The sequence below is a fragment of the Colobus angolensis genome, unplaced genomic scaffold (assembly GCF_000951035.1).
Source record: "Colobus angolensis palliatus isolate OR3802 unplaced genomic scaffold, Cang.pa_1.0 Scaffold16, whole genome shotgun sequence".
Lineage (NCBI taxonomy): Eukaryota > Metazoa > Chordata > Mammalia > Primates > Cercopithecidae > Colobus > Colobus angolensis.
The window spans coordinates 11238828-11249552 of NW_012114710.1; the positions used below are offsets into that span (position 1 = coordinate 11238828).

At 39.9% G+C, this 10725-nt stretch overlaps 1 protein-coding gene across 1 annotated transcript in view; it reads left to right on the plus strand.

The window, feature by feature from the left end:
* Positions 1-1363, plus strand: part of PSKH2 (protein serine kinase H2) — a 21416-nt gene extending 20053 nt beyond the window's left edge. The window contains exon 3 of the mRNA XM_011937093.1: positions 964-1363. Within this exon, the coding sequence (XP_011792483.1) occupies positions 964-1275 (312 nt within the window). The 3' untranslated portion in view covers positions 1276-1363. The remainder of the gene's footprint in view (positions 1-963) is intronic.
* The last annotated feature ends 9362 nt before the right edge of the window (positions 1364-10725 follow it).

Sequence of the window (10725 nt, forward strand, 5' to 3'; positions counted from 1 at the left end):
TCTTTCTTTCTTTCTTTCTTTCTTTCTTTCTTTCTTTCTTTCTTTCTTTCTTTCTTTCCTTTCTTTCTTTCTCTCTTTCTCTCTCTCTGCCTCTCCTCTCCTCTCCCCTCCCCTCTTCTCTTCTCTTTCTCTCTCTCTCTCTCTCTCCTTCTCCTCTTTCTTTCTTTTGAGAGACAGGGTCTCACTCTGTCATCCAGGCAGGAGTGTGGTGGTGCCATCATAGCTCACTGCAGCCTTGAATGTCTATGCGCAAGGAATCGTCCCACCTCAGCTTCCTGAGTAGTTGGGATTACAAACATGTGCCAGTGTGCCTGGCTAATTTTTACATTTTCTGTAGAGATGGGGTCTTACTGTGTTGCCCAGGCTGATCTCAAGCTCCTGGACTCAAAAGATCCTTCTTTCTCAGCCTCCCAAAGTGCTGAGATTACAGACGTGAGCCACTGTGCCTGGCTCAGAGCAAGCTTTCAAAGGGAGGGGAAAGCTGATGATTTCTCAATCCATTCCACTTTCCCCTTCTACTCCTTCTCATTCTTGAAGCCACAGGAACTCTGTGAGATGACCACAATGTTGCACACATTGACCTGATGTTGACATAGTTCATAAAAGACAGCTGCTTTGCCTTGTCCAGCTCCTGTAAGTGCAGTATGGGAACTGGTATTGATAACAACAGCACAATGGACAGATTTCTGAGAAGGTTTTCTCACTCATTGGACAGAGTTTGGAAGAGAATTTCTGTGTTTGTGTTTGTCTTTTTCTTCTGTGAAAGTTTTTTCTTTTCCTCCCTCAAAAGTGGTTGTTTAGTTCCTCTATGTATGTAATGACACAGTATTAAAATTGCTTATTTGAAAAAGTTTTTTTTGGATTCGATTGGCATTAATCTATGTCATTAAGAATACGGTTCTTTGTGTTTGTGTATATTTCTATTTTATTGATTTTATTCTAACTTATTTATTTTGTTCTCAGCCTTGGCCAAGCATTTCCCACTTGGCAAAGGACTTCATAGACAAACTACTGATTTTGGAGGCTGGTCATCGCATGTCAGCTGGCCAGGCCTTGGACCATCCCTGGGTGATCAACATGGCTGCAGGGTCTTCCATGAAGAATCTCCAGAGGGCTATTTCCCGAAACCTCATGCAGAGGGCCTCTCCCCACTCTCAGAGTCCTGGATCTGCACAGTCTTCTAAGTCACATTATTCTCACAAATCCAGGCATATGTGGAGCAAGAGAAACTTAAGGATAGAAGAATCACCACTGTGTGTGTCTGCACTTTTGTAAGCAGATGACCTCTAAAACCATTTTGGCCTATTTTAGGACCATTTCATCATGATTAGGGCACCCTCAGGCTCCAAGGACATGGGACTCCGTGGTATTGTTGGATACTGTTGACCTTGACTTTTGACATTTTCTTGTTCTGTAATTTTTCCTATACCTATACTCATTTTCCCAAAATATACTGCTGCAAACCATTAATAGTTTAGTAAATACTAGATATGTTTAGATAACTGGAAACAATAAATAGATAAGAAAAACTTTAAAGTATTTAATGGATTAAATAAAAGATAATATTATTGGAATAAGGGATTGTACGTGAGCGTGGTGAATCAGAGACATAGCAGGAATAGTTAGATATAGGAACATATGTCTTTATCCTGAAATCACTGATTTTTACCTAAGCCCCAGTATACAGTGTTAACTAGGTAACACTCAAGGTAGTTATACATGTCTGTTAATTTCATATTTAGTCTGCAAATATTTACGAAAAATTATTAACTATGGGGCTTATAAAGTACTATAAGATATAATTTCAATCTATCAGAAACTTTTAGTCTGCTTGGGGCATTACTCACGGGAAAAAGTGGAGATTTTTAAGTATCATAAAATAGTGATTTTTTTTTTCTAGTGTTAGCATTCATCAACCACCAGTGTTTAGAAAAAAAATATATGATCATCTTGCTTCTTATTACTACTGTCAACTCTTTTTAGTATGTACTGGTTTCTTCTAGAATTATTTAATGAAATATCTTGATGACTTTAAACACTCACCACGAAATAATTGTAGGTAATGCAATAAAGAGGTAAGTTTCAGAACTTAGTTCTCTAGGCAAGTCAGATATGGCCTGATCTCTTATACAGGAAATTTTTGTAAAATGACATAAAGATTGAAATATTATTAATTATAATTAACCTAATTTAAAAAATCTGTGAGCCACTCATATGTGTGGGTAAACATAGTAAATACATGATTGATTGATAGTGCTTATTTTATTAAGTAAAATCATAAAATGCCAGAATGACATTTATTGTAACTTTAAAATCAGTCTCAATTTTTTTATTTTATTTTTCTCTTTTAGGCTATATAGATGGAACAGCTATATATCTGATATACAGACATGAGTATGTACTTAGTGATGCAACTAGTTTCTTTTTAAGTTGTAATGCTGTATCACATGATATATGACAATCCTGGATTAATTCCTTTAATATAGAAAGACACTTACAAATTTATTAAATAATAGAAAAATGGGCAAATATTTTACCAGGTGGTTTGTAAACATATAGATGGCTAATAAGTACATTAAAAATGCTTAGTTTCATTTGTAATTTACAAAATGGAAATTAAAATGACAAAGAAAACAAAAACTTAAAAGGCAAAGAATTTTTTTACCTGTCAGATCAAAACGATTTTAAAACTGGGATAATACATATGGTGGAAGGTTGCAGGCAAGCAGATACTCTCATGCCCTGCAGAGAGAGAGGAGTGCAATCTGGTACCACCCCATGGCATTGGGGGACAATTTGGTAGTAATATCTACTCACATTAAAAATACATTGATCTTTGACCTAATTGTATAATTTGTAGAAATTTGTGCTACACGTATACTTGCCAAGGTGTGTATAAAACATTGTTATTATAGTAATAAGAGTCATAAATAAATGCCTATCAGTAGGGAATGCCTTAAAGCATGTTACATTTAAGCAAAGGTCTACCATGTAGCCATTAAAAATAATGCAGTAGATCTGTAAGTTTTGTTATATAACATGTTATTGTGTGAAATGAGAAAGCCAGAAGCACAGAAGTATTATAGTATGATCTCCTTAGTGTGAAAAAAGAAAGTGTTCAGAAGCTTGAAAGATTGCTAAGAATTTGATAAAGGAGATAGTGATTATTTCTGGAGAAAAAAAGAAGTCTGGGTGGGAGGGAAAGGTTTACTTTTCATTTTACACGTATTTGTACCCTAACATTAAAAAATTTAATGTATTTCGGCTGACTGCAATGGCTCACACCTGTAATACCAGCACTTTGGGAGGCTGAGGCGGATGGATCACTTGAGGCCAAGAGTTCGAGACCAGCCTGGCCAATATGGCAAGACCTCGTCTCTACTAAAAATACAAAAATTAGGCGAATGTGGTGGTGCACACCTGTAATGCCAGCTACTCAGGAAGCTGAGGCATGAGAATCACTTGATCCCAGGAGGTCAAGGTTGCCATAAGCAGAGATCACGCCACTGCACTCCAGCCTGGGTGACAGAGTGAGACCCTGTTTCAAACAAACAAACAAAAAAATGATGCATTTATTTTAAGTCTATAGTAAAGAGAAAATGCAATTAAAAATGCAAGTGGCAAAAGGGAAACAATCTAAAAGGGAGAAGCTTGAATAAGCACCCCCATAGGAACTGAGGATTGACTAATGAGATGTGAAAACTGGTTCTTTTTAATTGAATATTTCATATATTTGCCCCATGAAGTTTTTAGAATACAAAAAAGCAATCAAAATTTCTAATGCTAATATTTTTCAGATTTCTTAAATGATCAGAAAATCACTTTCACATGCTGCCATAGTCATTTTATCCTAATATTTATTGAAAACTTACTCTGTGCCAAGTACCACGCTAAGACTTTAACATACATTATTTCATTTGCTCCTCACAACAAAGCTATAAGGTATTATTCTTAATTTCATTTCTATCTGAGGAAACTGAGGCTCACAGATGTGAAGTAACTTATCCAAGGTCATCAGTACATATGATATTAAATAGCAGATTTGGAATCAGAAACTCAGAACTTCTCCCTTAATCTCCTTGTTGGATCATTTCCAAGAATTGGGAATGCAAAAGGCAGGTTCTGATGACTTAGATTTTGTCTATGCTGCCACAAAGAAACAATGCCATACAATATTATGCTGAGTTATGGTGTAAATATTTGTAGTTTCCATGGATAATTGACTTTCACCTTTGCCTGTGTAGGTTGCCTTGAGGTGCTTTTCTACCCTCACCAGCCCTAATGAGCCTGCCCAGCAGGCATCCTCAAGTCCAAGGGCAGGACGAGGTTATTTCTGGGACAACAAAGGATATTAAATGCAGGGCAAGGTGCGAGGTCTAGGAGAAGTGGGGCTGGGCTAGGAAGACGGTGAAGCCTCAGAGATCAGCAAAGGCAGGGAGTTTGTAATCTGGGAAGGCTGTCTGGAGAAGAAACCAGAAGAATCTCAGACACATGCTCTGGGCAACCCAGGCTCAAGAACCCTGGCGGAGGGAAACAATTAGGTGTCAGAGCCTTTGGAGAGGGGCTTAACAGTGAGTCGAAAATTTCTCAAGGTCAGAGTGCTTATGTACATGGTGACTGGGGGACCATTAGTGAGACAGCCTACATGATGGGTGGATTGAGAGGTAGGCAGTGCCTCTTGACTCCTATGTTTTTCAGTTCTCAAGAGCAGGGACCAGGTCTTATTTGTCTTTGAAACCCCGGGATCTGGTAGCCCACATATAGCTGGCGCTCAGTTAGTGTTTGAAAATGAACTGTGGACTGGTCTCTGTATCCCCTTTTCTCTGCTCAGCAGCCAGAGTTCCCTTTGAAGATCTTCTAAATCACTCGCCTCTGTTTAGAAGGATGAATGAGATGGGAAAGGAAGAGGCATGACGAGGGAGACAACATGCCTAGCAGGATGTACAGTGGGAATTTTCATTCTGTCCCCTGCTGAGTACCCCTGGCCCTCGCTAAGAATCCTCCCAACCTTAAAGGCTTTTGAAAGGAAGGTTGCGGTTGGGTAATTAGTTCTCTTCTCTCCAGCTTTTGTAAAGTTCTTACAAATCAACTCAGTTTGTTTTTTAACTGCTCCTCTAATAAGCTCATGGTTCTCTCAGAGGCTTAGCTTCCTGTTATCTTGATTTGGTGTGACAAGGAACTTGTATGTCAGTTTATCCCCCAGAAATGAATTCTCCCCATTCCCTTTTCCTGCTGCAGATGAAACAGACCAACAAGCAAATTAACCAACCAACCAATCATCTTACCTTTCTAAATTCTACTTTCGAATAAATAGATTTTGACAGTCCTACAAATTAGACATATCATTTAGCTTTATTGTGAACTCCTGGGAGAAAAATAGATAAACTAGCACTTTTTCACATATTTTGACCCTATTCTACCATCCTCTGGTGAAATTAGGTATTGCAAATCAATTTCTAAATATGAGGATATTATTTTCTTTATTTGACCAGAGTTAATATCAGTAGAGTGAAAAGAGCACTCAGATTATTTTATAATAAACACATTAAACCTCACCTTTTCTTTTCTTTCTTTTTTTTTTTTTTTTTCTTTTTGTGATACAAGGTCTTACTGCTGTTGCCCAGACTGGTATGCAGTGGCATGATCTCAGCTCTCTGCAGTCTCCACCATTTGGGCTCACATGATCCTTCCACCTCATCCTCCTGAGTAGCTGGAACCACAGATACGCGTCGCTATGCCTGGCTAATTTTTGTATTTTCAGTAGAGACAGAATTTCCCCATGTTGCCCAGGCTAGTCTCAAACTCCTGGCCTAAAGTGATCTGCCTGTCTTGGTCTCCAAACGTGCTGGGATTTCAGGCACGAGCCGCCCCGCCCAGCCATGTTTCATTTCTCTTATTACTTTTGTGGAATCACTTTTACTTAGTTCCTAATAGAAAAAAATAAGTGTCTCCTGAACAATAACGTAAACTTCTTTCATTGCTATGTAATACTCATTTAGGTTTCGTCTTATATTATTATTTGTTCTGAGCTCTCTTACCTTAGTATATTCTCTCTTACCTTTTTTCTGTTTCCTGGAAGCTACATGATAGCTCATTGTCATCTTTGCCTGCCATATTTTATTTTTCAGTTTTTATGGTGGTTTTATTGAAACACAAAAAGTGCACGTGAGCTGTCTCTTCATTTTCTTTGCTGCACAGCCTGGCATTGTGGTTGGTGACTCTGATGGGCAGCTGGGTGGCCCTTTCCATGTGACTTTACGATCCTGGAAGGAAACACTGTGAGTGATCTCAGCACAGTAAGATTTGTTGCACATCAGCAGCACTTCCAGCTCCTTGACGTTGTGGACTGGGAACTTCCAGAAGCCATGGGCAGCATGTGCCTTTTTTTTTTTTTTTCTTTTTGTGCTCATAACTAATGTTGGGCATCAAGATCTGGCCCTTGAACTTTCTACAAACCGTGTTGTCAATACCTCCGGGTTTCCCATCAGTTACACTTAATTTTGACATGTTGGTCTGGCTGGTGCTGTATGAACTTCTTGGTCCTCTTTTTGACGATCTTGGGCTTCATGAGGGATCTAAGAACCGCCATGATGCTGCAGAGAAGATGGCTGCCATCTCTGTAGGCAGTGCTGAGGAAGACAGCTTTGCTTGCCATATTTTAAAAATGTTTGTTTAAAAGATCTGCTTTCAATGACATACACAGAATGTTAATGACTATGCTTTGACGGGTTCTATAATGTTTGACATAACCTGTGTAACAGAAATCATGCTGACATGAGTTGTAGTTAGTCACCTTTTCATACTATTGTATATTATACCATTGTCTATTAGCTACATATAAATATGTGATGACAAAGACTATATAGAATTCTGGAAAGTTAACATCTTTAGGCTAATGTACAAACACTTTCCATTTAATATGACAAATAAGGACTGACTTCTGCTTGGGGTTTTCTTTTTTTAACTTTTACTACAGATGCTTTATTTATTTATTTTACATTTTACTTATTTATTTTTTGAGGTGAGGTCCTACTATGATGGCAGGTTGGTCTTTAACTTTTGTCCTCAAGCAATCCTCCCACCTCGGCCTCCCAAGGTCCTAGGATTACAGATGTGAGCCTCCACTCTTGGCCATTAGAAGCTTTGTTTTAAAAAGTCATTTTTACCAAGAGTTAAATTCACAGAGGAAGGTTCTAAAACCTTAAACATGAATTAATATGAATTTCAATCTTGAGACCTAAGACGATGCATTAGATTCCTAGGGTTGCTGTAACAAAATACCACAAACCAGGTGGCTTAAAACAACAGAAATTCATTCCCTCACAGTTCTGGAGGCCAGAAGTCCAAAATCCAGGTATCTCCTGGTTTGGTTCCTTCAGGAGGCTCTAAGGGAGACTCTGTTCCGTCCCTGTCTCCCAGCTTCTGGTGGTGGCCGGCAGCCCTTGGCGCTCCATGGTGTGTGACTGGCCCCCCGTTTCTGCCGCAGTTTTCACCTGGCTTTCTCCTCTGTGTGCCCCTGTGTCTTTTCCTCTTCTGTCTTTTATAAGGATTCTCATCATTGGATTTAGGGGTCCATCCTGTCTCCAGATCCTTACCTTAATTACATTTGAAAAGACTCATTCCAAGTAAGGTCACAGTCTGAGGTTCTGCTTGGACGTATCTTTTAGCGGTCATTGTGCCACCTACTACACGTGGAAATCATGACCTGTGGTGTGCAGCTCTGAAGAAAATATGTGCTATCTTCCCTGAGCACTGGCATCCTAAACCGCTTTCTTTGTCTTTCTGCTGTCTCTGGCCTTGGCTTTGTGGCCTTACTTTCAATATTTTATGAAATGGTGCTTTCAGGATTAATTAGTGGATTTGTTCAGAACAATATTCTATATAATTGTTCCAATTCCATAAGATTATATAATAACATTCTCTTTCTTGGTATATAAATTCAGGAAAAGAGAATCTTATTTGCCTCTGAGAAATAATTAATTGAAAGTACCAGATATTACTGTCTGTTTATTTATTCATTTTCCTATTTTAAAGGTTTTAAGGTATCTTACGTAAATAGATAAAAATGAGATAAAAGTCCATTTGAGTGAGTGGAAGAGGAATGCAGGGAAAAAAAACCTGAAAGTAGAAGGTATAGGAAAAACTAAGATAATATTCTCACATAAAAATTAGAAATAAAAATATAAAAAATTTAAAACCATACATTACAGCGGTGACTTTGCATTTGACTTTGTTTTCTGGCAGTCCATTCAAAGAAGAAAGCAGGTACATGGTTCAATGTGGTCATAAAATTAAAACAAATAATTTTAATTAGTTGCTTGAGGGAAGCACATACATTCCTGACCCAGACTCAAAAGAAAATTTCTTGTGGGATCGCCCAGGGAAGATGGACAATGTAATTAACAAGTGCAATGCAATTAGCAACATCCTCTTAGTAAACACAGTGAGCAGTTTCCGCAGTTTCTTGTTCGTAATGTCCCTCAATGTCGGCCAGTGGGTAATTTGAGGAAAACAAGTCCAGGGAGCTCAAAAGAACATGGTCCAGGGACAGAGCTCTGTGTTTGTCTGGATTACTGGAGAGAGGGATTTTTAGAAGATTCAAATGAAGAAATAGCTTACTTGCTTTTCAAGTAATATTCCAAGAATATTGTTTCTCACCCTGATTTTAGTTTGCATTGCACAGCAGTGATTCCAGGTCCTACACATGACAGTACCTGCAAGGTGGCTGCCTGCAGTGCCAGCTCAGGGCATAGCCGTGTGGCTGAACCGGCAACTGGTGGGCTGGGCTGACAACCTGTGCCACACACATGCTGGATAGAAGCTGCCTCCCCTCCACATGGAGGTGGGATGAGGGCACATCCTTAGATGCCACCAGAATTTTCTTCAGAAATTGGAGCCTGCCGCAGTGCACAAAGGAAAGGGCAACCAAGGCCACCAAAACTCCAGAGTAAATGGCGTGGATTATTTTAATATTTGAAAAACCTTAAAGTGACCGTGGCAAAATACTTACTTCTGATACGTAAAATAAATTTAACAAAGTGTCACATGACTTTTATTGTTAGTGTCCCCTCTTGGTATACCTTCTTCTAAAATAAACTGGCATAAAGAACTGTTTCTAGGGAAATTGAATAAATTCATGTGTTATGTAGAATTAATATCTTTATGCTAGTTAAAAGTTGGGGAACCTCTGATGAAAATGATGACTTTGATTTAAAAATAGATCTCTAGTTCTTCTTCCCAGCAGATATCCAATAGGAGGGTCATTTATCTATTTAAAGCATACCTAGTTTCTGATAAGAGGGCCTCTTCATCTATATTTTGGCTACTTATGATTTTATTTTTATAGGATTCCTTATCAATTATTAACACATTTTCTTGATAACAATAAATCATCTAAGTACAGATGGAATCTCCTCCCACTGGTGAAGGCAAATCCTTGTCTCAGCAGAAGAGCAGAAAAGCAAGAGCAAGCAGCTTTTCCTTGGATACCTTATACCACAGCAAAGCCACGGAGAAGTCAATTACATTTGCTTCCCATGAGGCTGCAAAGGTTCGGGGTGAGTAGGAAAATCTTGGACTTTTATGTTGAGTCCTTGACCACCCACACCTCCTAGCCCCCTTTAACATCAACACCTGCGGCATTTAAAAAGTGGGGCAGTGAGTTTGTAGAGGGAGGATGCGAGGCTGCTGCGTGTTTACGGAGCCGTCCAGGGGATTAACCGGCTGGGTTCAGCTGGGTAGTTCTCTTTTGGATCTAGAAGCGGAGTTCTCCTTGTTCTCACAAAATGTCTAAAGTTAGATTCATGCCCCAGGCAGTTCTCCTGGTACCAGCTTGGTGTGGCGGCTCTGGCCACAGTTTAGAGCAACTTCAGAAGCCCGCTGTTTCACTCTGTGCCAGAGCTGGCTTCACTTTTGAAGCGATTAGCGAAGCTCAGCGCTGGGCGCCTTGCATTAGCATTGCTTCAGTGCTAAGGACATTCCTGGCCGCAGTCACTGCCATTTTCCCCTAGCCACAGGTGTGACTTAGAGACAAGCAGAATAGTGAGCAGCGGGTGGATCATGCGGGAGAGAGCCTTTCACGGCCTTTAAAAGCAGACTTGTGCTTAGAAGGGAAAAAGAAAGCAAAAGGGAAAGGAATCAAGGATGTGGCCACTTCTTAGTCTACACTCCAATGTCCTTAAAGCAACCCAGGGACTCTTCTTCCCCCGCCAGAGTTCATCTGAAATAAAGGCCCCCTCCAGAGTGGAGAAGCCACCCCAGAGTTATTTGTGAATCACAGCTTAGGTTTGAGGGTTTCACTAATCCCAGCTCCAACCAAGGCAGAGGACCCGGGCCTGGGACTGGCACCTTTCCAAGACATGGCCAGTCTCCACTGGCACTTGCAGACAAAGCGGGAGACACTAACAGCTGAGGGGACCAGGCTTATTTTTCTCTGGCAGGAAAGCCAGGGAAGAAGGAGGCAGTTTGGAAATGTGGCTGTGCACAAATGCCAACTTCAAAGTGCTCTGTGTACAAAAGCCAGCGCAGAAAGCAGGCTTCTTAGTGGAAAGCAGTGTATTGCCCCGGTGGGAACTGTAGTCCGTGAAAGATCAGAATTACTGAAACAACTGTTTTCTATGTTGAAGTATGGGTGATTCTGAAAATAGGGCTCTCTTTGTAGAGACTAGCCTGTGGCTGCTGGGTACAAAATAACAAAAAAAATACAGCAAAATCAGTCCAGTCCTG